At 34.8% G+C, this 27,073-nt stretch overlaps 2 protein-coding genes across 5 annotated transcripts in view; one reads left to right on the top strand and one right to left on the bottom strand.

Moving 5' to 3' along the window:
* LOC149945515 (protein YIPF6) overlaps positions 1-27,073 on the bottom strand; it is a 268,416-nt gene that overhangs the window by 207,549 nt on the left and 33,794 nt on the right. The gene's annotated exons all lie outside the window — the stretch shown is intronic.
* The window catches only part of LOC149945516 (WD repeat-containing protein 17-like), an 85,024-nt gene that overhangs the window by 25,710 nt on the left and 32,241 nt on the right, over positions 1-27,073 (top strand). Inside the window, exons 7-12 of the mRNA XM_090176585.1 lie at positions 1,600-1,725; positions 2,495-2,604; positions 4,585-4,671; positions 5,874-5,962; positions 6,040-6,115; positions 11,679-11,881. Coding sequence (XP_090032711.1) covers positions 1,600-1,725; positions 2,495-2,604; positions 4,585-4,671; positions 5,874-5,962; positions 6,040-6,115; positions 11,679-11,881 — 691 coding nt within the window. The remainder of the gene's footprint in view (positions 1-1,599; positions 1,726-2,494; positions 2,605-4,584; positions 4,672-5,873; positions 5,963-6,039; positions 6,116-11,678; positions 11,882-27,073) is intronic.

Below are 27,073 nucleotides of genomic sequence, written 5' to 3'. Positions count from 1 at the left end.
CAAGTTGAACAAGACATAAATAGAGTTTATATAACTCTAAACAGAAGGCCAATGTTTATTTATAGAAAGGCCAATTAAAGGGGACGTTTCGACTTCTAAAACACTTCCGCCCATCTTTGTTCCGACTAAAAATGCGTAACTCACTCCGCGCATGCGCGAATGTATCACAAGCAGCGGCCATTTTATTTTAAATGTCATGGACATTTAAGTACACACAATCCCACCCGATGTATTAAATATTTTACATACTAAATTTGAACAAATTTTCAATCATCTTTGTACATTAACTTAAGAAACACAAGAGGAATATTATCGAAAATCAATTTTTCGAGTTATCTGGTTTTTGGAAATAAGGAAGTGAAACGCGAATACTTTAATTAAAATTAATTTTGATACAAACCTATTTTTTCGGGTTATCTGGTTTTTGGAAATAAGGAAGTGAAACGCGAATACCTTAATTAAAATTAATTTTGATACAAACCTATTTTTTCGAGTTATCTGGTTTTTGGAAATAAGGAAGTGAAACGCGAATACCTTTATTAAAATTAATTCCTATACAAACCTATTATTTCGAGTTACCTGGTTTTGGAAATGACCAACTTGTCATAACGGGTTACCGAGGGTATGATATTTCCTTTCGATAAAGATATCCCTGACCCTTGTAACCCTAATGCTTGGAGAGTTATGTGGATAACGGTTTCGTATAATAGGCGCTTAAATAAAACATCTTCCCAGAAATTTCCAAGAAGTAATATTTCCGACAGCCAGGACTCATAAGTTATTTATATAGTGCTTGTTGAAATATTAGAAAGCTGGAAACTTTCTCGAACGTAACATCGGTTTTTTGCTAAGCCTTAACATGGCAAAAAAGTTACCTGGTTTAAAGGAAACACTTGTTGCATACCGTACTGAAAAAGTAATATGTTTAGTTCTAAAGGAATGAGTTTTCATTTTTTTCCAAAAGATAATTTTCTACGAAATGAATTAACTCTGCCTCCATGAGAAGCTTTAAAATTCCCCGGTATTATAAAAATATTACATATAATTTTAATTATTTATACCATAAGAGGATGATAATAATAATATTATTATCTTCTTATACTTAGTTTTAGTAACATTATATATTTTACCTTAAAATATATTATCGAAAATGAACATTAGTATGTTCCTTATACACGTGAGCCGACGCGTTTCTTATCTGACGCAAAATTCTCATGAGGGCAAAAACGCGTATCCAATTGGCTTAAATATGACTTTTTGGCTAGCCATTCTAACCGTTTAACCGACCGACCGGAAATAGCTCCTTCCCAGATGAATTTGGAGAGGGGAGTAGAAACCGAGTATCTTTTATTGAAACGTCCATTTCGTCTACAGGTTTTTAGAAATGGCCGCTCTTCGTGATACTATCGCACCTGCGCAGTCGCTGTTACGCATATTTTTCCCGATAGAGGGATTTGAAGAAAGATTGTTCGAAAGACTGTAAATCAGGCACCCATAGTCAAACCATTAGAACTATAAACTCACTCAAAATTATAAAATGACCTTGACCTATCAAATGTGACTGTTTTAAGTGAATCCAGGCATTGTCTCTTCCTGCAGGTAACCAGTTCCCCAGGCGACGAATCGGTGATCTATTCGCTGTCCTGGGCACCCGGAGACATCGACTGCATCGCGGCGGCCACCTCCAAACGAGGCGTCATCATCTGGGACATCGCCAAGGGGCTCGTGTCGAGGCGATTCACCAGCGTAAGTACATTTCAAACGCTCGCCAATAGACGCTAGCATAAACTCTATTAAGCCTAGTTCCCACTTAGCGAAAAAAACAATTTTCGCGCTGAAAATTGACGCTCGCGAATAAAATTTGCAATTTTTTCAAATTCGCCGCTAAAGTCGCGTCTCCGCGGTATCTAGCGAATGTTCTATTTTTGGACGTCCACACCTTGGCGATAAAAAGCTTCAGCCAATCAGAAAACGCGTTCCCTCGATCTATTCCGCTCCCGTCCGTCACTTATTAAGCCTAGGTCTTTAGAAAAGCGGCTCAGCCAACTTGACCAAGATACTGAAGTAAAGGTAATTATCTCACGAATAGAATCGTTTATTTATTGAAATTATCAACAGGAACATCCATTTGGTTCATTTTGAACTGATGTTTTATGTTAGGCCTAAAACATTACTAAAAACCCGCACGAGTTGTTTTCAGCGTTTTTAAATTTTCGCGCTTAAGTGAGAACCGCTTCGCCAGCGACCGAAAAAACGCGTCTTTTTTCTTTGCGCGAAAATTTTATTCGTCTCGGCAATTCGCTAAGTGTGAACTAGCCTTTAATGTCTTATTCAACTTGTTCAAAAGTTCCACGCGCGTCTTGATATTTTAGTATAAAATGGCTCGAGCGATTTCGCGCGAGCTCTCTAAAATAAAAAAAATGCGCGAGACTTTTACGCTAAAATATTAAAGAGCGCGTGGAATGCTTTAACAAGCGCCTATTAAATTCCGAAGCGAGCTAAGTTAATATCATTACAGCACGGCAAAGCGGCCTGCATTTATTGCGTCGCCTGGAACCAGAAAGACGCTCGAAAGATCGCCTCTGGAGGGACGGACGCGCTCTGGTACAGTCTTTCCTCGTGTACCACATTTTAGGCGACTGTTAAACAGGGTTGGCAAAGTGGATACCAGTCCGGTTTAATCCACCCGGTTAAAACCGGTTAAAATCAGGGTTGCCACAAAATTTTCAGATTCAAATTCCCTGACTATTCCCTGTCTTCCCTGACCATTTTAAGAGATTTTCTCTGACTTATTAAGGGCAAAATTTTTCTTTTATATTTTACTTTTATCAGAAGTTAAAAAAATTGGATGGACTTATATTTCAGTAAAAAGGTTATTGCAATGTTGAAAAAATTAGCCAAACATTCAAGGAAATAAATGATAATCGTGGAATTTGTCATACATCTAGAGTTAAATTACCTTCAAAAAGTGCCCAGATAAAATTAAATTCCCTGACTTTTCCCTGAATCTTTACAAATTCTTAAAATTCCCTGACATTTCCCTGACTTTTTAGGCCCATTTTTAAATTCCCTGACTTTTCCCTGATTTCCCTGAAGTGTGGCAACCCTGGGTTTAAACTACTTAAAAAATCCGGATTTTTGTACATTTGTCCATATGATACCTGTCTCTCTCTGCCCTCGCACTTATTTCACTTCCACAATGTTTACACTTAATTTTTAATGTCCCATTTTCACCGACAATTTTATCTACTTCCATCCATACTAATAAAATACTGAGAACTAAAATCTCTGAAACGTTCTCTCAGGCGGTCTAGAGATAGGAACTATAAATAAGTTAAAAAACGCATATATTATTATTTTTAGAAAATCCGGTTCAAACCCATAAAACCCGTTTTAACCAGCAAAAAAAAACAATCCAAATCCGGTTTTTTTGCCAACCCTGCGACTGTATGAACGGAAGTGCGTAAGATATCTTTAAAGCAGCGTTCACTCTAGGCACTTTGGGACCGTTTTAAAACGGTTTCGAAAGTACAAATTGTAAAATTTTGCTATCGAATGAATTTATCGTAATACAGTTGACACCGAAAAGGTTAAATTTTAGCTTTCGATACCGTTTAAAAACGGTTCCAAAGTGTCTAGTGTGAACGCGGCTACTGTTGGTTCAAATTTGAAACATTTCTTCTCTAGATATCAATGCTTTCGAAAAATAGGGTTTTATGATTGGCTAAATTAATTTATGGCGATTATCAAAAAGATTTTTGAGGAGTCACTTTCTAAAAACAGTGATCATGTTAAATTTGTAATGAGCGTGAAAAGATAGCAGCGCCGACTTAGGCTCTCAAATGAGCGTAAAAAGAGAGCAGCGCCGACTTAGGCTCTCAAATGAGCGTGAAAAGAGAGCAGCGCCGACTTAGGCTCTCAAATGAGCGTAAAAAGAGAGCAGCGCCGACTTAGGCTCTCAAATGAGCGTAAAAAGAGAGCAGCGCCGACTTAGGCTCTCAAATGAGCGTAAAAAGAGAGCAGCGCCGACTTAGGCTCTCAAATGAGCGTAAAAAGAGAGCAGCGCCGACTTAGGCTCTCAAATGAGCGTAAAAAGAGAGCAGCGCCGACTTAGGCTCTCAAATGAGCGTAAAAAGAGAGCAGCGCCGACTTAGGCTCTCAAATGAGCGTAAAAAGAGAGCAGCGCCGACTTAGGCTCTCAAATGAGCGTAAAAAGAGAGCAGCGCCGACTTAGGCTTTCAAATGAGCCCGAAAAACCAACGCCGATTTAGGCTTTCAAATGAGCCCGAAAAACCAACGCCGATTTAGGCTCTCAAATGAGCGCGAAAAGAGAGGAGCGTCGATAAATGAGCTGAGTTGCCCCGTCAGTAAAATGCCCATATTAAAGCAGTTAATCCGCCGCCGCTGCAATATACAAAGCGTCATATTCTTCGCGGTTTCAAGCCCTTTCTACTTCCGTGCTAAGTCGCAAATAGAAATGGTACACTTCCGTTCTTACTAATGACGTCGCTTGATTTGGACATCGTCCATCGAAGCATTGGTCCGAGAACTTACTAAGCGATATTTGACTAATGTAATTAACAGTTTGGTCCACCAAGCGGACGGGAAACTCTTGCACTCTATGCGGCACCCAGCCACCGTCTACGGATGCGACTGGCATCCTAGCAACGAGTAAGCTCACTTTATATTAAGAGTCGCCACTCCGAGGTAAACAACATTCTAATTATATTCGACCCGAATTTCAAATGGAAACTATTTTTCGTTCATTAATAACGATATGATGGAACCGATTTAAAGTTATCTACCGTACCTAAAATGTTTGCAATGGGACAATATTTTCAAGGTCGAAAAACTAACTTTAATCTTTAGAATTGTAATGATTAAAATGACCAAAACATTTAGAGAACTTAAGTAACAATCTGTGACAGAATTATAATAAAATTACAAGTTCATTATGATATTTAACTCTACGTAATTTTAAGAATTCTTTAAATTCCCTGACTTTTCCCTGACCTGTGGTAACCCTGATTTTTATACATAATTTTAGGGCAATAAACGTATTTTTTTCTAGCTATTTTTGACCTAAGTAAGCGGTACTATGCTGTGTTTAAATTGTTGAATAAGAATATTTAGTCAAAAAACTTTAAAAGTTAAGAATTCTGACATTTTTAGGGCATGATAATAATAAAATTCGTAATTTAATTTTTAAATTTCACTACGGGCCAAATTCGTACTAGTTAACATTTTTGATCAACTTTGTTAATGGGCACAGATTTCTCTTAACATAAAGTACAACAAAAAAATATGTAAATTTCATTGGAAAAAAGTATTTAATATTAATATTTATTTTGTACAATCGAAAAGATTCCTTTGAAAATTATTAGTTTTAAATAGTGTTGTTAGTTTCCCGGAAAAATTTCCAAAAATTTCCAAAAATTTTCCGCAAATCGGAAAAATAAAAAATTTAAACATAAATAACTTTTTAAGGGTTCTTAATATTTTTAAGGGTTCTTAATATTTTTAACTTTTTTTCGATATAAATATCTAATATCAGTAAACATACTACAAAACATTAATAGTGTTACATTGTTAATCAGTTTCAACTAGTCTAGAGGTTAGTTTTACTTTTAGATTCGAAAAAGTTAGGAGCAAATGCCACTTTATTTAAAACAAACAATATATTAGTCTTTTATATTCATGAAATAAACCTTTTTTCTTTTTTTCGGAAAAATACGGAAAATTTTCCGGAAAAAAGCCTCGGACTTACAACACTAGTTTTAAATATTTAAAAAAATTCTTTGTCTATTCAAACGATCTCGATTTGTTACTCTTGTTACGCATTTTACTTTGTAACTTTAAACCATATTTTGCAGGGCAATATTGGCAACGGCCTGCGAAGATAAAGCGATTCGTATATTCAGCGTCACTACCGGTAACGTGGAACCGATAAAGACGTTACAAGGTATTTCATAATATGGACTAAATCATTAGTGAATTTTAGCAACTGCGAGGTTGGTTAACTTTTATAACAAATGACAGGGCACACGGCAAAGGTGTTCAAGGTCAGATGGTCTCCCCTGAGAGAGAGTTTGCTCTGCAGCACTTCCGATGACCAGTAAGTAACCTCAAAAGTATATCAGATATCTCTTAAGGAGAAGTTGTCATCATTTCGGAATGAAGTGGGGTAACAGAGTGGTTAGCACTTTCGCTTCGCAGCAAGAGGAGCCGGGTTTTGTTCCCCGTTTGTGGCACCTAGGAGCGACAAACACAGAACCCCACACAAGGAGAACGCGATCCGTCAAAAGTCGTGCATTTTCATTGGTCAGACACTTTAGCGCCTGCTGCCGTCGGAAGGGGAAAATTCGGAAATTGTCTTCCCCATTTCCGTACACTCTTAAAACAGTTGGGTTAAAATCGACCCAAAATGGGTTATTTTTGTAACCCAACGCTGGGTCAGTATTTACCCTACCCTTTTTTGGGTTATTTAAATTTCAACCCAGAAATGGTTAGAACTTGCAACCCAAAGTTGGGTTGTTACGTTTTAACCCACAGTTGGGTTACAAGAATAACATAAACTGGGTTATTTTTCGTAACACAAAACTGTGTTAATATCTAAAACAACCCATTTTGGGTTGCAATAATAACCCAATTTGGGCTCTTTTTTAAACTGAAACACCCCATTTTTGGTTGCAATAATAACCCAATTTGGGCTCTTTTTTAAACTGAAACACCCCATTTTTAGTTGCAATAATAACTCAATTTGGGCTCTTTTTTAAACTGAAACACCCCATTTTTGGTTGCAATAATAACCCAATTTGGGCTCTTTTTTAAACTGAAACACCCCATTTTTTGTTGCAATAATAACCCAATTTGGGCTCTTTTTTAAACTGAAACACCCCATTTTTTGTTGCAATAATAACCCAATTTGGGCTCTTTTTTAAACTGAAACACCCCATTTAGTTTATATATACCGAAACTTCGTAACATTCTTAGTAAAAGAATCAAAACTATCTCTGATTCACCTAAAAGAATCCTTTCTAGCCTAAGCAGGTATAACCTAGCCCGTTCATCTACCCTTTGTGAATACAATCAATAAATACCAAACTCAATCACTTAGGAAATTTTTTTATTTTCAAAATGTTGTTGTAAATAGTTAAATTATGACATTATTGTATTTTAAAAATTATATTGTTCTTTGGTTTTTTTAAGTTAAAATTTTAACTCAACAGAACTATTATGTTACAATTTTTAAGATACCTGTATTTTACCACAACTGTCAGCAAAATACTAATATTAAACTGTGGTAAAAACAATTAAAAATTGTTTATTACAAAACTTAAAAAACATATGAAAAGGAATTTGACATAAAACTGCTTTTTTCTTCACAAATTATAAAACGTTCAGCCTCGCTATATAAAAGTATATTATCTTAAAAAATAACAATGAAAGACTAGATTTAAAAGTTCAGTGAAATTAGGATTAAAAAAATGAAACTATAATTACGAAAAATTTTAACAAGTTGTTCAACTTATGTGAAAAATATAATTATTACACATTTTGGCTGAATACATCTTAGATTCACGAAAGTTCAGTCTCACAAATTTAGTAATTTTCGTTAATTTAATTACTTAAAAGTTAAATCTCATAAATAAACTGATGTTCACAATGGGCAACAAGTACCAAAACCTCAGTTACTTTTACAAAGGAAAGAAACCAAAAATCCTAATTTTTGAGAGCAAGATTTGACTAATTATTTTATAAATAGCAACAATGAGTCTGAATTAGGTCAGAAATAGAGGTATGATATAGAAATTATTTTTCAAAAACATTTATAAAAGTGTTAGTGTGGGAAATATCCATAAAAGTACCAAAACCTCAGTTACTTTTACAAGGGAAAGTAACCATAAATTATCATTTTTAAGAGCAGGATTTAACTAATTATTTTATAAATAGCAACAATGAGTCTGAAATAGGTCAGAAATAAAGCTATGGTACTGAGTTGATTTAAAAAAACAATTATAAAAGTGTTAGTGTGGGCAATAACCATTAAAGTACCAAAACCTCAGTTACTTTTACAATAGAAAGTAACCAAAAATCCTCATATTTAAGAGCAGGATTTAACTAATAATTTTACAAATAGTAAAAATAAGTTTGAAATAGGTCAGAAATATCGGTATGATAAAAATATGATTTTTCAAAAACATTTATAGAAGTGCTAGTCTGTGAAAGTTTCATAAATGTTTCGTATCACCCGTTGTATAACAAGGGATGAAGACCAAAAATCCTCATATTTAAGAGCAGGATTTAACTAATTATTTTATAAATAGCAACAATGAGACTGAAACCATACCTCTATTTCTGACCTATCTCAGACTCATTGTGGCTATTAAATAAATTATTTAAATCCTGCTCTTAAAAATGACAATTTTTGATTTCTTACCCTTGTGAAAGTAACAGAGGTTTTGGTACTTTTATGGATATTGTCCACACTAACACTTTAAAATTTTTAAAAAAAATAAATTCAGTACCATACCTCTATTTCTGACCTATTTCAGACTCATTGTGGGTATTTATAAAATAATTAGTCAAATCCTGCTTATAAAAAGGAGGTTTTTGGTCTTCATCCCTTGTTAAATCAACGGGTTTTACGAAACATTTATGAAACTTTCACAGACTAGCACTTCTATAAAGGTTTTTGATAAATAATTTCTATATCATACCTATATTTCTGACCAATTTCAAACTGATTTTTACTATTAGTAAAATTACTAGTTAAATCCTGCTCTTAAAAATGAGGATTTTTAGTTACTTTCCCTTGTAAAAGTAACTGAGGTTTTGGTACTTTTATGGATATTTCCCACAATAACACTTTTATAAATGTTTTTGAAAAATAATTTCTATATCATACCTCTATTTCTGACCTATTTCAGACTCATTGTGGCTATTTATAAAATAATTAGTCAAATCTTGCTCTTAAAAAGGAGGTTTTTGATCTTCATCCCTTGTTAAATCAACGGGATTTACGAAACATTTATGAAACTTTCACAGACTAGCACTTTTATGGATATTTCTGACAATAAAACTTTTATAATTTTTTTAAAATCAATTCAGTACCATACTATGGTACTGATTTGATTTTTAAAAAATTATAAAAGTGTTAGCGTGGGAATTACCCATAAACTGTGTTTCATGATTCGGGCAGTTTCATCGCAAAGAGGCCATTAACCAATTGAAATATTACAATCAGATTATTTTTCTATTAAGCTATGTAGTAGAAATTACATCTTTGAATGTTCCCACTTAAAAGGTACAACTGGTAAAATGACTTGGAGTTAGTAATATATTTTAATTAACCCAATGGCTGTAAATTCGGTTATGCGAAAGTGATTTTTTTTTACTAAACTTCATATTCTAAGAGACCTATTAAATTTGAAAATTAATTTATATATACAAAGTATCAGGTTTAATAGATAAAAATTTTGATACGTATGAGTAAATAAATTAAAGAGACAAACGGTTTTAAATTCACAATATTTTTATTTATAAATATATTACTAACTCTTCAGGGATTTTTACAAGTCTGACGATATAATGGTAAAACTTTGGGACGAAAAACATTCGGGAGCTTAATAGTTAGAAGGTGGAAGAGTTCCTCCGAAACGTTGGTTGTTATAAATAAATATATTGTGAATTTAAAACTGTTTAAGTCTCTTTTAATTAAGTTTTTTTCTCTTTACTTCTATGAGTAATTAGATTGGATATAAATCTCTTTGTGTTTGACCACTTGGGCAGTTTATCGCAAAGAGGTTATAAACAAAGAGATATTGTATGAAATATTTTTGTATTTACCAAGTAGTGTTTTTTGTTCGATACAGCGTACTTCCAACTTTCTTCAAAACCATCAGATATTCAGCCCCGTTCGCTATTGAGCTTACACAAATTAAATTTTTCCCAATGGTTGGATAATATATTTCATCTATGATTTTTAAGTTAATTTGGTTATGGTAGATTATCATATTCAATAATTTTAAGAAGACCATACATCTAATTCCACGATCTAGGCGCATTTGGTATATGTAATAGTTTACTTAAACATATATTATAGAACGCAATCTGCTTTTGCAATTGTGCAAAGGTCTATTTATTATTATTACTACTTTTGGTTATTCTGGCAACACTTAAGCCTAACACTTTGAAGCATGCATGTTTAGGCTTATTGGGGAATTAACCTTGAATGGACCTGTTCATGGATGACTTTTACCCTAAATATTTATTATGAAGATGCTGCACAATAAAGTCGTTAAACTAATTATCTTCACTGTATAATTGAAAAGGTAAAAAGAATGAAATCAACAATCACTCACTCGAAAAAACGCTGCTTTCGCGCGAAAAATATGGCGTCGCGCGACTTACTGACGCATCGTTACGATAGTGACGTCATAATTAATTTTCCCGCGAATTTTGTAACTCAATTTTTGGTTGTAAGAACATGTGACCCAAAATTGGTTAATAACAACCCAGAATGGGTTTAAAAAATAACCAAAATTTTGGGTTAGACATTTCGACCCAGTTTTTTGACCCAGAACAAAATGTAAGAAAAACCATAACCCAAAACTAGTCAATTTTAGCCATTTTTGGGTTAAAACTAAAACAACCCAAAATTTTTAACCCAACTGTTTTAAGAGTACGTGCAGCGTAAAGCCTCGTCCAATGAAATGTGTACACAACCACTTTGAGGGTATTTTACCCTTTTTCGCGTAAAATTGACCTCGAGAGGGATTTTTTTCGAGATTGAGGGTAATGGGTAAAATGAGGGTATTTTGAACATTTCATGGGAAATTTAAGGGTATTTAAATAATTTTGAAAATAATCTACCATGAAATATAATTTCCCTATTTGACAAAGTGTAACTAAGTTGGCCGTAAGTGGAAAACTGGTTTTTCTTATGTCGAGACCTTTATAGGTTCTTTCTCTGTTGTCAGCTTTGCCGATTGTAGCAGACAAAAATATTGTTTTCGTCCCTATGAGTGTCTTTTTCTTTGTAAAAATTAAATAAAAACTGTGATAATTAAACTACATATTTTATATTGTTGTTTTTTATGGGAATTTTTAGAGTATTTTTAAATTTAAAATGGGTAAAAGTGGGTATTTTTGAAATTTGGAATGGGTAAAATAATCTTTTGGAAGTGGAAGCACTGTACACAACACTGCGTTAGCGTGTTTAAAGGCTAGCTGCGTTCTCCTTGTATTTCTTGCTCCTAGGTGGCACTGCCAATTGTAAAGGAAAACTCGGAACAACTTCCACGTTGAGTTGCAAGTTCTCATTCCACTGGTTAAAGGGGTTTTCCCGATTTCTTCGGTTTCTCCTTTTTATAGAATTATTTTGATGTTACCGGTAATAGTTAGTGTAACCCGTCCACCTGATTTAAAGGTATTAAAAGTCGCTAGATAACTTAAGGTGGTGCCTTGGGTATTAGCCTAGCTGATAGTGATTATTATTAAAAAAAGTGAGGGGAAAATAACTTGATTTAAATCAGCCAACCCGGTACGATGGTACAGGTTTAGTTTTATACGTCCTAGACGCTTACTTCTCACGCGCATGTTTTACCATATACTTTTGGTAACACCATTTATTAAAAATATTATTTTAAATGTAATTACGGTTGATATTTCAACAGTTCCGTGCGAGTTTGGGACTACAGTAGCGGAAGTTGTTTGAGGACCCTGGAGGGACATACGGACTGCGTACGTGGAGCTTGTTGGTCACCGGAACTACCTCACATCCTTATAACCGGAAGTTGGGACAGTAGTATCCGGATATGGGACACCAGGGATGGGACTTGCCTCGATACTATACAGGACCATGGAGCCGACGTCTACGGTAAGTTCGACAAATTAATTTAAAATCAGCGGATGGTCCAAAGAAAACCCCTTGGATGCTTTTCCGTAGTGCCCCAAAAAGACTAAGTAAAGTATCGCCCCCTTTCGTAACCGCGGCGCGAAATATTTTAATATTATCACCCAATGAGAAGCTTCGGCGATTTCTCAGTTTAACCACAGACCACCTACCTCAAGACGGACTTGCATCTACCTAAAAAAGGGTGTCTCAAAAGTGATGCGCTAACAGAAAATAGCGCGTGAAAATCCTTTATTTTACGAAATAAAATAAAAAAGATGTAATGTAGAAACTGGCACACGCACATTTTATATGGTCGCGCGTGTTAGTCTTTGTACCTTTAAAACTGCCTCAACTTGCCGTGAGATGGCCGCATAACATTCGAGCCATAATGAAATTGAGATTACTACCAGCGATACATGTCCCTCTTAGGGTAGATGGTCTGTGGTTTCATAGGTTAAAACAACTATTCGTAACTCTTTAAAAATACTTAAATCTATTACAATCTCTGTTGATAAACATAATGCAGGTGTGTGTGTACCTTTTCATATTTTATTTTTAATTTAATTTTATTTTTTTCATTTTTTTTCATTTTTTTTAATTAATTTTTTTTTATTTAATTTAATTTATTTTTATTTTATTTTATTTATTTTTATTTTATTTTATTTATTTTTATTTTATTTATTTTTATTTTATTTATTTTTATTTTATTTATTTTTATTTAATTTATTTTTATTTTATTTATTTAAATTTAATTTTCAATCGTAAAGACGTTTGTTATAATTTACGATTAAAATTTGTCGCTAAGTCTCGGTCATAAGACGGTAAAGCCGAGTTCCCACTTGACGAATTTTCGAGACTTTCGCGACGAATTTTATTTTCGTCGTAGCTTTGAGCTTCACTAAATTTCACTCGCATGCGTCAATTCACTTCGCGAAAACTGCATTTTTCGCTAAGTCGGCACTAGCGTTGAACGGGTTCATTTCGAGAGACTAGAACTCGACGCCGAATACCATTCAGCTACTACACTCGAACCGTCACTTTAAATAGAATTTAAGATACATTTCAGTTTGTTACGATATATGAATTGCAAAGACAAAATTGCCTTAATAATTAAAGTTTAGAAAATAGATTAAAACGTCTGTAGATTTGTAGAAGTGTTCGACACGCGCTGAATGAATGAATGAATGAATATTTATTAGCTCCTTGTGAAAGAACAAATCCCTTTGATAACAGGAAGGAAACCATAAATATGGATTCACGAGCTACATTTTAAATTATATTTGCCATCGTCAAAAACATATTATACACTATAATTTCGTTTGGATAAGTTTGGCAAAAAAAACTATAGAATTTAGAAAAATAAAACACAAAAGCTGAATATGACAAATAATAAAGCTATTTACAATATGTACAGCTCATATACGAATGAATTTGCAAGAGCGAATAAAATTTTTAAATTTGGCACTAGCTAGAAAACTACTTCTGTGTTCTTATTTACAGGGGTTGCACCATTAGCGACATCAACCTGCAGCTCGTGTAAATGTCTCGCACAAAACCCAAGAAACGGTGTTCTACTTCCAGGATAATTTTAGAATACATAAAATATTTGAAACTATTTTATTACACTTCACACTAAATTTTATTAATTAAAAATTACCAAGGCGGCATTTTTACAAAAAAGAATTTAAAATTTTACTAAAATTTCATTAAATTGAGATAAATATGTAAAAAGTAATTATTGGGAAGGTATTTATGACGTATTCCATTTATGAAGATACGCGATATCTCGATGCAAAACGACCCTTGAGAAAATGGAAATCAGACAATATAAAAATACGGAACAAAAAACTCGGGAGATGGCGTCATTGAAGTGCCCTCGTCTTAAAAAAAAACCGTGGGTTGTTGAAGAGAAAGAAGGACAGTAGGTGACTCGGGACCTGCTGCTGGAATATTCAACCTGCTATATTCAACTTTTTCTCGGCTATTTTGGATAGAATGATGGATGGTATATCAGCCTCGCCCTCTACCGGCGGGAAAAGAAATATATTCCCACTTTAAAATTCTACCTGACGTAATGCTTTAAAGTAGTGACTGGAGCGCCACCATACGCCTCATATTAAAATGAAGCCAGAAACCCCTGGTGGGGGGTAACAAAGAAAATGAAGAGGCTCGCGAGGGAGGGGGGGGGGCGAAACCCTAGCGGGGAAACGGGCGGAGAATGGTTTCATAAAAAATGAAATATTACCTTTTAGTTGGTTCTCCCTCAAAATAGTCTAACAGTGAGAAAGGTTTTCGGACATTGATAAATATCAGTAATAACCACCACATTGCTTTCAGTAATACCGGCCTTAAATCTCTACATCTATACTAGACTGTTTCTCATTCTTACCGAGCCATTTGGATTTTGAAATTGATACTATTTCTCCCGTTATATACCGAAAATGTTCAAAGCTGAAGACATAGTTATTCGGTTTACTCTATATTTCACTGGAAACTGGCTGTTTGCGTAGCATATGTGTCTCGTGGCGAGCCAACTTCCAGTGAAAGACAGAGTAAACCGAATAACTATGTAGTTCGCGTAATTCGTAATAAAACATCATTTAAACATGGTCAGTTAATACCGAGGTGATACACCGTGAAGGTTAGAGATCCACTGTTGAATAAAGACTTCATTTCGAGTTGAAATGTGGGCGTGGCTATTTTGTAGGTAGGGCTGGTAGGCACTAGGCAGTATATTTCCTTTGCTTCAGGCATAAGTAATATAATAAAAATAAGTATGACATATCCATTGTTTTAATGCTAATTTTCTGATCGAACCTCTTTTCGACACCGACACACTCACCCAGCTCCGATTGGGACTCGCACCCGAACTGAGAAGCGTGTTATCGTCTTTGGTAGTAGGATATTTCGCTTTGGGCATATTTAGACACTAGAGGGCTCTGTGTGGAAAAAAAAAGACTTGATTGCTCTGAAAATCAGTTTGGTGATAGCTTTCCTTATTTGACATACTTATTTTCCTTAAGTTACTTATGCTTTAAGTTACAGCAAGAAAAGAACAATTGTATTTTTTTTAAAGGTCAGAAGGTCGAATTTATGTATTCTACGTGAATATACTATTTTTTTTTCCAAATATTGCAATAATTTAATTAGAATGTTATTTGACATACTTATTTTTCTTAAGTTACTTATGCTTTAAGCATATGTAACATAATTACTCATAAGTATGCCACTGTACCTTTATTCCATTTAAAAATCTTCACTAACGGTTTGTTTCACCACGAACCAGTAAAAAGGTGGACTACGTTAGATTTTAACCTTTTTATTCATCCTAGTAATTTTGGGAGTCACACTATTGGCTACCAACATATTTATTTAAGCCAATGGAAAACCTCTAAATTAAGAAGGCATTTTTTGCGTCGAAATTTTAGTTAGCCCAATGTAGCTTTATTGAAATTCATAAATTCGCTCGGTTTGTGCGGATGAAGTTAAATAATGAGAAGAAGAAAAGGTTGGGGAAAATGACCAATACGGTTCGGTTCAGAGAGCACTTTCCGAAAATGGAACAAGTCGTCGAAGTTTTTAAAACCCATACCAAGCCAAGTAGAGTTAGACCTAGGCTCAAAAGAATCTGCAAAGACTCCAACCTTCAACCTTGTAGATGCCCCAGAAAAGCTCAACCTGAATTTCAATTATTGTTTCAATAAACCTGCTTCTTTTATTTGACAATGCAAACTTATTTTTGAACCCGAGTCTCCGAAAACTTTATTAATTGCATTAACAGCACTTGACAGTATATTGTAGTTCATTTTATTTCCTAAGCCGGTTTGTTTACTAAAATAATGGCCGTCAGTTCATCAGAAGTAGAGCTAATTGAGCGACGGCATAATCAGCATTTGATATTCGATGACGTCAAATATTACATCAAATATTACATCAAATATGACGTCAAATATTACCTAGGGTACGGATGACGCAATATCTGTGAAACAAACCGTTAGTGAAGAAATAGAGCTAGTGGCATACTTATGAGTAATTACGTTACATATGCTTTAAGTTATAGCAAGAAAAGTACAATTTAATTTGGTATTTTTTTAAAGGTCAGAAGGTCGAGTTTACGTATTCTACATGATTATACTATTTTTTCCAAATATTGCAATAATATAATTGGAATGTTAACGCAATATTGAGAAATCAGTATTTCGCTGTATTGAAAAGATTCCTCAAAACCTTAACCACGTGATTTTAGGAGCACGAAAGTATGCCTGAGTCAGAGTCACGTGACGGAAGGCGGAAATAACTACTTGAAATTCAACCCGAATTTTCGAAACGATTCTGTAGACCTTTAAGTCCCTCCGGTTCAGGTTAATTTCTAGACAAATAGGTCAATACGGAAAACCTGGCGCCATCTACGGAAAACTAAACAAACAATTTAAGAAATCTGGTGTACAAGTGAAGATAAATTTAATTACTTCTGTAATTTTAGAAATCTATAAGAAATAGAAGAAATTCAAACCATCCGGAAAAATATAAATATTGGGAAATCCCAAAAAAAATTATCAATCTCGAGAAATCCCCATAAAATATAAATTCCGTTTAACCCCAAAAAATATATAAATTTAGTTAAATGCTAAAATAATATACATCCCGTGAAATCCGAATAATATTATCAATCTCGTGAAATCCCAACCAAACGTTATCAATCTCGTAAAATCCCAAAAAATATCATAAATCTGGTGAAAAACGAAAAAATATTATCAATCTCGTGAAATCCCAACAGAACATTATCCATCTCGTCAAATCCCAACCAAACGTTATCAATCTCGTCAAATCCCAACAAAATATTATCAATCTCGTGAAATCCCAAAAAATATCATAAATCTCGTGAAAAACGAAAAAATATTAGGCTCGGTAAAGTTGGCACCCCCTATTTTTCTTTACTCGAATTAACCATCTTATATTATGGCACCCAATATGCACCATAACGCACCATCAAAGACACGTTACGCACCCCCTGGGAACCGAAGGAAATTTACAATATAAAAGGGGTGCCAACTTTATCTCAACACCCCCACTTCAACTTTTGTGGAAAAGACATGCACCAATCAATCGCACCCATTACGCACCATTATGCACCATTATCAGCGTTTTTCGCACCGTATTGGTTTTAGATTTATTCAAATATTACAGTGGGGGTGCCAGATTTACTTCAGCACCCCCATATACCTAGCGCCCTATAAAGATGACCAATCAATCGCACCCATTACGCACCATTATGCACCGTACGCTTTTAATTACGCACCATACTAGTTCATGAATTACGTTCATTTTTAATTTTAGGATTATTTAAATATAAATTGGAACTGTGGGGGTGCCAGATTTACTTCAGCACCCCCATATACCTAGCGCCCTATAAAGATGACCAATCAATCGCACCCATTACGCACCATTATGCACCGTACGCTTTTAATTACGCACCATACTAGTTCATGAATTACGTTCATTTTTAATTTTAGGATTATTTAAATATAAATTGGAACTGTGGGGGTGCCAGATTTACTTCAGCACCCCCATATACCTAGCGCCCTATAAAGATGACCAATCAATCGCACCCATTACGCACCATTATGCACCGTACGCTTTTAATTACGCACCATACTAGTTCATGAATTACGTTCATTTTTAATTTTAGGATTATTTAAATATAAATTGGAACTGTGGGGGTGCCAGATTTACTTCAGCACCCCCATATACCTAGCGCCCTATAAAGATGACCAATCAATCGCACCCATTACGCACCATTATGCACCGTACGCTTTTAATTACGCACCATACTAGTTCATGAATTACGTTCATTTTTAATTTTAGGATTATTTAAATATAAATTGGAACTGTGGGGGTGCCAGATTTACTTCAGCACCCCCATATACCTAGCGCCCTATAAAGATGACCAATCAATCGCACCCATTACGCACCATTATGCACCGTACGCTTTTAATTACGCACCATACTAGTTCATGAATTACGTTCATTTTTAATTTTAGGATTATTTAAATATAAATTGGAACTGTGGGGGTGCCAGATTTACTTCAGCACCCCCATATACCTAGCGCCCTATAAAGATGACCAATCAATCGCACCCATTACGCACCATTATGCACCGTACGCTTTTAATTACGCACCATACTAGTTCATGAATTACGTTCATTTTTAATTTTAGGATTATTTAAATATAAATTGGAACTGTGGGGGTGCCAGATTTACTTCAGCACCTCCATATACCTAGCGCCCTATAAAGATGACCAATCAATCGCACCCATTACGCACCATTATGCACCGTACGCTTTTAATTACGCACCATACTAGTTCATGAATTACGTTCATTTTTAATTTTAGGATTATTTAAATATAAATTGGAACTGTGGGGGTGCCAGATTTACTTCAGCACCTCCATATACCTAGCGCCCTATAAAGATGACCAATCAATCGCACCCATTACGCACCATTATGCACCGTACGCTTTTAATTACGCACCATACTAGTTCATGAATTACGTTCATTTTTAATTTTAGGATTATTTAAATATAAATTGGAACTGTGGGGGTGCCAGATTTACTTCAGCACCTCCATATACCTAGCGCCCTATAAAGATGACCAATCAATCGCACCCATTACGCACCATTATGCACCGTACGCTTTTAATTACGCACCATACTAGTTCATGAATTACGTTCATTTTTAATTTTAGGATTATTTAAATATAAATTGGAACTGTGGGGGTGCCAGATTTACTTCAGCACCTCCATATACCTAGCGCCCTATAAAGATGACCAATCAATCGCACCCATTACGCACCATTATGCACCGTACGCTTTTAATTACGCACCATACTAGTTCATGAATTACGTTCATTTTTAATTTTAGGATTATTTAAATATAAATTGGAACTGTGGGGGTGCCAGATTTACTTCAGCACCCCCATATACCTAGCGCCCTATAAAGATGACCAATCAATCGCACCCATTACGCACCATTATGCACCGTACGCTTTTAATTACGCACCATACTGGTTTCAGATTTATTCAAATATTACAGTGGAGGTGCCAGATTTACTTAGCACCCTAGAAATTAGGTCAACTGAACTTTTTGCAAATATTTTTATTACAAAGAGAAAGAAATCCAAAATAAAGACATAGAATTTTAGGTATGGTGTATTTATCTTAACTTTTAGTGTGTAATAAAAACTGCGTTTATATTTTAGATATGTTCGAGACATTCTATGCACTATTTTAAATTTTACATTTTGTCGCTTATTTTTCCGTTATGTCGAGTATTTTACCTTTTAATTCAAAATAATTAAGGTAAAGAAATATTTATACTGATGGAATTAATTCAATTGCGTAGAGCATATAAAGGTATAAAAATATTTTAAACAAATATATCGGAGTAGTTTTATATTAGAATATAAGAATAAATGGTAGCAACAAAAAATACTTAAATGCCAAAAGAGTTTTTATCACTAATATAGGCGGTTTTATTCAACTTTTAACGATTCTTCTCCTTTATATTGAGAAATATACTATATGAGGGTAAACTTGTGTGTTATCTGAAACCTCTATACTGGTCTTTGCCAAATCGTCGTACTTTTCCCACTTGTCGTTTGGACGTAGCCCGTAACACACGTAATGGCCAATAATACCAGGTGAATTCAATCCCTGAAAAGATACTACGGCTCGACAAAAGTAGGTCTTGCTATTTAACTTAATTGATTTTGGTATGTTTGAAAGTTTTAATACCACGCTGGTTTCACAATCCATTCTTGACGTAATATCTGTCAATTCTATAAAGAAATGAAAATCTGGGAAAGATTGTGTTATTTTCTTAATGCCCTTGCAAAGGTAGCATTCCACAAATATTTCCGTTGACAAATACGTTTGAACTAACTCTTCCATTTGGTCAATAGCTGTTGGTGAACAATCTATTGTGACGAAATTCTTCAATATGTCTCTTGTTTCGGAATTGCAATCGCATTTACTACTTTCTTTAAGGCATGGTCCTAAATTTATTTTTCTTAAAAGTTCCACTGCTGATGATTCGCATTTTACAATAATTATATTGAAGGGCGAAGTTTCGTTTTCGAAAAGATCTTTCAAAATTACTGCTCTTTGTCTGTAAATATTTAGTTTAATTCCAACACGCATCATTCGTTCAACTAGTATAAATATCGGTGTGTCCGTGTTTGGATCATCCACTACGTTTTTAACCTCGGCGGAATCGCAATAGCCTACGCACAGAGCTTGAATAATACTATCAAACGCGCAAGTGTTGGTAAGTGAATATTTAAGTTTTTGAATTTTGATTGGTTGCAGAGATAACGAATTAGCATTTTTTAAGAGACCTATAGGCAGTGCGTTCTGTTTTGAGGAAAAGTCAATTCTGGAAAGTTCAGATAGTTTATTTAGATAGGATTTTCGTGGTCGTTTTTTGGGACTAGTGCCTTGGTTTCGCCAGTTTTCAAATGAAGTAGACTCTTTTATCGCTTCTTTCTGTTGGGGCGCCTTCGGGGCGCAATTGCAACAGATACGTTTTTCGCCGTATCCTTCTTCTTCTCCTTCGACGAAGAGAGAACATCCAGGAAGGATATGAACATTTATCTAGCGTTTTCATAAATATATTATATTAGTTATTGCGTTGTAATTACATTATTTTTTAAACATACATTGCATATGGTACACTTGTGGGCACTTGATGGGAAGTCTCCCCGAATACAAGCGATGCATTTTGTTGTAGATGAGGAACTAGTATCGGCTAAATATTAAAATCATAAAAATTTAAAACTAAAGTAAAATTATTTACAGTGGTGTAGTCCTAAAACAAAGTCCCGAAGCTAACAAAGCGCTACTGAGGTAGTTAAAACTCTATAGTGGGGAGATATATATTAACAATTTTTTTATATTTTTTATATACACCAGTTTTTGTCATATATGCCAATTTTACCACTGTAATGATCGTTTCTCTAAAGTGGTACATTAAGCTAACAATGCTTTTCTCGACTACAACACTGTTTATTTATCAATTAAATGATTTTACGAGAAATAATTTCCAGGTGATTTTTGCAACTCCAACTATAAGCATTTTGATCTGAAGACGTTGGGTTATTAAACCGTACAAGAAACGTTTCTGTTGAAGTTTTCTAAATAAATGAAATATTTTGTTTATTTTAAGGCAAAAAATAAATTTAATTGGAGAAAATATAGCTCGGAACATAGTAACGATAAATTAGCTTTACGCCTAATCAGAGCATAAAATAAGGTAGCTGAAAAATTTTAAACTGCTTTAATAATTCTGTAGCTAATCAGAGGCGGTGAAAATTGAGCTTAGAGAGTTTAATCGTATAATAGAGAATAAAATAGTAACAAATAATGCTTTTGCCTTGGGAAAACTGTTTAATATCTTTCAGACATTATTCTTACGATTCATCCGTTTTAAATAATATCTTTCACAAGTAGTTAAATAACTTATATTGCTTAAATTTAAAGACTATTCTAAAATTCCCGAGCATCTGTATCGCGACTACTTTTCGCGAAAGACTCTGATTCGCTACAGTATTACATCAGTTCCAAAGGCTAATTCATAAGGCTAATTGGACCTTCAAATACATAAGTTTGAATCAAATACAAAACGGTAGTTAACAAAAATTATAACACTAATTCGTTTGTAATTACTAATTAAAAGCTAACGGTTTCATCTAAATATGTTTATAAAGAACTAAAATCTTGACAGTTTTTTGGTATTACCTGGCAAAAGTGACAAATTTTATCGGAGACATCTTCAGGGAAACTACCATCAGGAGATTCCTCTGTTTGAATAATTTGTTCATCTGAATGTTCTAATGATTTAATATAAATATATATACTTCCGTATTTGAAATAAAGAGAGGCATGGAACGTCTAAGTATTTATTTTGGGAATAGGGGCTGTTCACAAATTACCTAAATCGATAAGGGGGAGGGGGGTTTGTTCAAGCGTTACTAAATGTGGCAGGGGGAGGGTTCACTGAACTGTTACGTCACATATCATAAATTAGCATAGGAATTTAAATTATCAATTATTTTAACTTGTTTTATCATATATAATAGTGTGAGTTGCAGCGTATATTATTCCTAAGCATTATCTATTTCGATATCTCCCAATTTAAATTTTAAAATTGTTTGTTAGGGTTCGAGGGTTAGGATCCCCCCCCCCCCAGATTCCCGCTCAACCACGAGGGAGGTCCGCTTCTAACGATTGGAATCTGCTGGTCAGATATCCAATTTCTTACCACCCCGACATATGGTTGCATTTTTCTTAGGCCATATAAAAACATTTACGCATTTCCCAAAACCGAATGCGTTGCCAAAAATAAAATCTTATAATTTGTGTTTTATGACCACTTAGTCACTACGTTTCGAATTGGCGCTTTCCTAGAAAAGGGACCATAAAGATGACCCACAAACGGATGAATAAAAAACTATGGTGCGCGGGAAGAAAAAGTGGTAACAGAGTGGTAACAGAAAAGAGAGACCTAAAGTTAAAAATTAGTCTTAAAACCTTTTTGATAACAAGAAAAAAATTAAAAACGAAAAAAATAATAAAGTGCGGACCGGTAATGATGCTGCGTTCCATGAGCTCCCCGATTATGTAAGAAAAGAGGCGTTGAGCTCACGATAGCAAAAAGAGGCAAGATAACCCACCATGCGCCGCTACCGGGTAACGTGTACGGTACTTATTTACTGCACTTTCATCAAGCTCATAAGCCGTGACTGCACTTTCATCAAGCTCATCTTTCTCAATGGACTCCAACAGCCACCTAATCGTATCGTACATTTTATTTCCTAAATTCGATTTAAAATCGGTATCTTAATATTTAAAGTTAAAATTTAATGTCAATGTCTTAAGTTCAATTTATAAGCAACCCTCTTGATAGTTAAATAATTTTCCGACTAAGCCAATTTCATATTATCACTGACAGCCTATAATTTGATATACTATAATAATAATAATAATAATAATAATCTACTGCTTATTACCTGCATCGCAACAGGCCTGAGGCCCTTTTAACAGCGATGCGGGGGAAATTTAAACCGCGTGGGATGGTTGTGGCTAGCCCTGCCACAGATAACCGCTAGCGTCTCTACACTAACTATCGCTTTAAAACCTCTGCAAGTTTTGATGGAAAGGGGAAACCGAAGCACTCGGGGAAAACCCCTTTACAAGTGTACCGAGAGGGCACTTTTAATTACCGTTCAGTTATAATATATTCACAAAGCTTAGTTTTCGAATTTATCATCCTTACATGGATTCTGGTATAAATTAAATTACTATCACTATCAATGGGTTGATTTTTCCATTCTTACTATAACTTGGTCGATTGGCCATTTAAGCAAAGATAATAAAATAAGTAATTTGGCAACGCATTCGATTCCCTTAATCTAAACTAAGCTTACAACAAAATCCCCTAGACAATAACAGACCATTTTATCCGCAAGACCCAATAGTGAAATCTTAGCGGAAGTCCCGGACTACCATCTAGTGTTACATAAGTGAAATATATTTATATGAAGGATCAATTAAAAATAAAAACGCTACAAATTATCTTTCTAGGGGCAGAATAATACCGAAATTTACTTAATTTTGAAAGAAATTTTATATTTTTGAGATTAATGGTGTTATTATAATGGGGGGTGTCGAGTATTTGTGACGTAATTTAGGGGGTGGGGTCTGTCCTTTAGTTACTCTCTGTTACAAGGGGGAGGGAGATGTCGAAAACGGTTTTTTTTTGCGTTACGTAATTTGTGAACAGCCCCATATTTGAAATAGTTCATTTTTTTAAAATTAAGTTCTAAATCATACTAAATAACATGACGTTTATAATAACAGACATGGAATTTGGTAAATAAGTGTATTATTTAAGATAACTTTCCAAAATATTCTCAGTTGTTACATAATTTCTCAATTGATTCTAGAAACCATGAATGTATTCATTTCTACCAAGAATATCGATCTGAAATATCTTTGCTGTCATCTGCGTCTCGGATAGGCTTAAACATTTTCACAAGCGTATCTGGTTCTACGAAAAATCCCCGTTTTTCGTATTTTAACCGATAAAGAAATTTACTTGCTACTCTTAGAATATTACCTCTACTAATACGAAAAATCTTACATATTATTTATAATAAAATGCACTATTAATATTATTAAAAATTATTTTCGTTTGATCGTAAGAATAAATATTGCAACTTTTTGGACTCAAAGAAAACTAAAAATCTGCTTGTTAAAACGTTTGTAGCTGCCGCTCGTGAGCGACGTCATAAAAACTAGACCTACCTAATGCGGTTCTACATTCATGGTATAAATTAATACATGCATGTAGAAACATAGTGAATAAATGCTATACATAAAATTATTTACTCACCGTTAGTTTGTGGAGAAATGACCATGATGCTTTTTTTCTGAGATTGCGTATTTGATTCAATTAAGTTCATTCTCCCAACCAAGGATTTGATATGAATCGACAAAAACTCATCGATACTAAGGGGGAGTTGGTGGTTTTTAAAAACTCGATGTTTCAAATCATTAAAGCTACTTTCAACTCCGGCACTGGTAGCCACTGTACTTCCTAGTTTAAAAACAGGTCGCATTAGGCTGGTCCAAAGTGGTAAAAGTTTTGCCAATTTCATCAAGTCTTTTTTCAAATGAGGAACTAGTTGTTGGTTACCCCGGTTACCTTCTTCCTCGGGATTATTTTCTGGAAATTCCGAGTTAAAAACTTCTTGCTCACACGCGTGAATAATTTGAGAGATAAAATCTTCGAAAGGCGATCTCTTTGTGCTCTCCTCATGTTCGACGTTCAAATTTTCAGGTACTGACACGGCTAAGACCTCAACGCTTTCAGATTGAATGCCCGATATTTTTCCTTGAAGCCATGACTTTCTAAGTTCGCATTTTGTGTTATTTCCGGTCTTAAGGCTTTGCCCTTCTGTCTCGCTAAGTGAAACTATCAAAATAGCTCGAAGAAAATTTTCTAAATCTTCAAGAGTTTCAGTTTGGATAATTTGACCCATAGCGTGTAGAAAAAACCTTCTGGTTCTTACTTTTTCCGTTTTTAAACTAGGCCAACTGGCAATTAATTTCATTGTATGAGCAACATCACATCTAATGAAAGACTCTGGTAAAAGAACATCGATCTTCTTTGATATTAAAATGTCCCCACAACGCGATATGTAATCCGAAAGGGACGTGCAATTAGCAAAGGCCCTGCATACGGCATGAAGTAGAGCTAAAGACATATCCGATACACATTCTTTCGGTCTTATGGCACCCGAGTTTATCCACATTTGCAACCAAAGATAAATTGACGTTGCATCATGTGCCTCAGAAAGCATTTGAGTCACTGCAAATTGTTTCTTATTGATTAAGTCGTTCACGGTTGCTTCGTAAAGAAATATATGGCCACTTTTACCACTAGGTCGCTGTAATTTTTTCACAACTGAGCCAGTTGCGTCTATTGATATTTTACAGTTCTCTAAATTGTTTTCGCAATAGGCCTTGTAAACATGTAATTGCGTATGGGTCCAGTAGATGGCTCGGAATTTAAAATAACCTAAGTCTCTAATTACACCTTGAAATATTGATATACTCATCATCTTGCAAACTGCCGTGAAAGGATCATCGTCCAGCTTAAGGGCCTTTAAGTGCTGATATTTAGCGACTTTAAGCACTTCCGCCGAAGGGAAAATACACGGTTCGATATCTCCGAAACTCATTTTATCACTTGCCATCTCCATTCGAATCATACCTGGTGTTAAACTCTTTTCTGTCATTTTTTCCACCATTTCTTTTCTTCTATCTCCTGATAAATTCCTTTTTAATCCTTCATGGGACGAATTAAATTTTCCCCGCAAAACACATTCGATGTCCATACCATAAACCGGGTTTGGCTCATCTTTGACGTATCCAAAAAACGTCGCCTGGCAGTCCGAACAGCGACCCAGGATTTTTGCATAGACATCACTTCTAGTATGGATTCGTGCACATTTGAAACTTAAGGTGCAGGGAAATTTGGTTTTCTCGAAAAAATAATTTTGCACGATGTCTGCCCACACTCGGGGTTTAAAAACCACGTACTTACGATGTTTTCGTAATTTAGATTTCTCTCGACATCTAAAAGTAGTTTCTTCCGGTGCCATTAACTTATAGTCTTCGGGTTTAATTGATAAAACAAAACGAGCCGTATTCGAATTATCGGACTTTTCAGAGGTTTCACTCGGAGTTTCGCTTTCTTGAGAACTGCGGTTAGATCTTGGAGACGAACTTCCACTTCGGTCTTCATCACTCGTTAAATCAATGCCTAGAGCTTTACACACTTGAATGTTGTTTTCCTTGATGTTTTTCATAACGTAAGTATACAACGCCAATCCCGTCATATGGCTGTCCAATTCGGCACTTACATCTTGCCATACTTTAAACGATTTTCCTGTAACGCTATTATGATGATATATTTTTTCTTTAAATTTTGATAAAGCACGTAAGATATTTTCTGTGTCTTCTTTCGTTCTAGCTTTGGGAGCCATTTTGGTTTCACACTTATTTTAAGCTTAAAATATAAAATTCAAAACTACTAGACTGGGAAGTAATTAAACCTTCTCTGAGATCATGTCTATTCCAACTAGCCTGTTTTAAAATTTCACGTCGAAAGAATAAATGTACAACTATGGACCCTACCTACCGTCCACATGAACTTTTCCTAGAAGACCAAAAAAAAATCCCTCTTTACTGTTTCCATGGAGCCGATATCACGTATACACGAAATCGGGGAAACAGTCTTTCCTCCGTAAATTGTATTGCGTTACGTACCAAAAAACCGGAGCAACTCTAATTAGCAAGAGCACGTGAGAAGCTTTGGGTTTCAATTTTTGGAGATAAGAAACAAAACCTTTAAATACTTCATAGATTTCTTTGGTAATGGGCCAACTTGTGAAAAACAAGATGCCAAATTATATTCGCGCAAAAAAACTCGTTGAAGTGTTAAGTCGGATGCGCACGTTAAATCCAACAATAGTTTGCCTTAACCTTACCCCAATTAAATAAAGAACGACTCAAACTATGTCTACCAACTTTCAAGAATCCCAACAGGAAA

This window comes from Leiobunum rupestre, chromosome 5, assembly GCF_980474605.1.
Source record: "Leiobunum rupestre chromosome 5, qqLeiRupe1.1.hap1, whole genome shotgun sequence".
NCBI lineage: Eukaryota > Metazoa > Arthropoda > Arachnida > Opiliones > Sclerosomatidae > Leiobunum > Leiobunum rupestre.
This window is presented reverse-complemented; position numbering and strand designations above follow the sequence as displayed.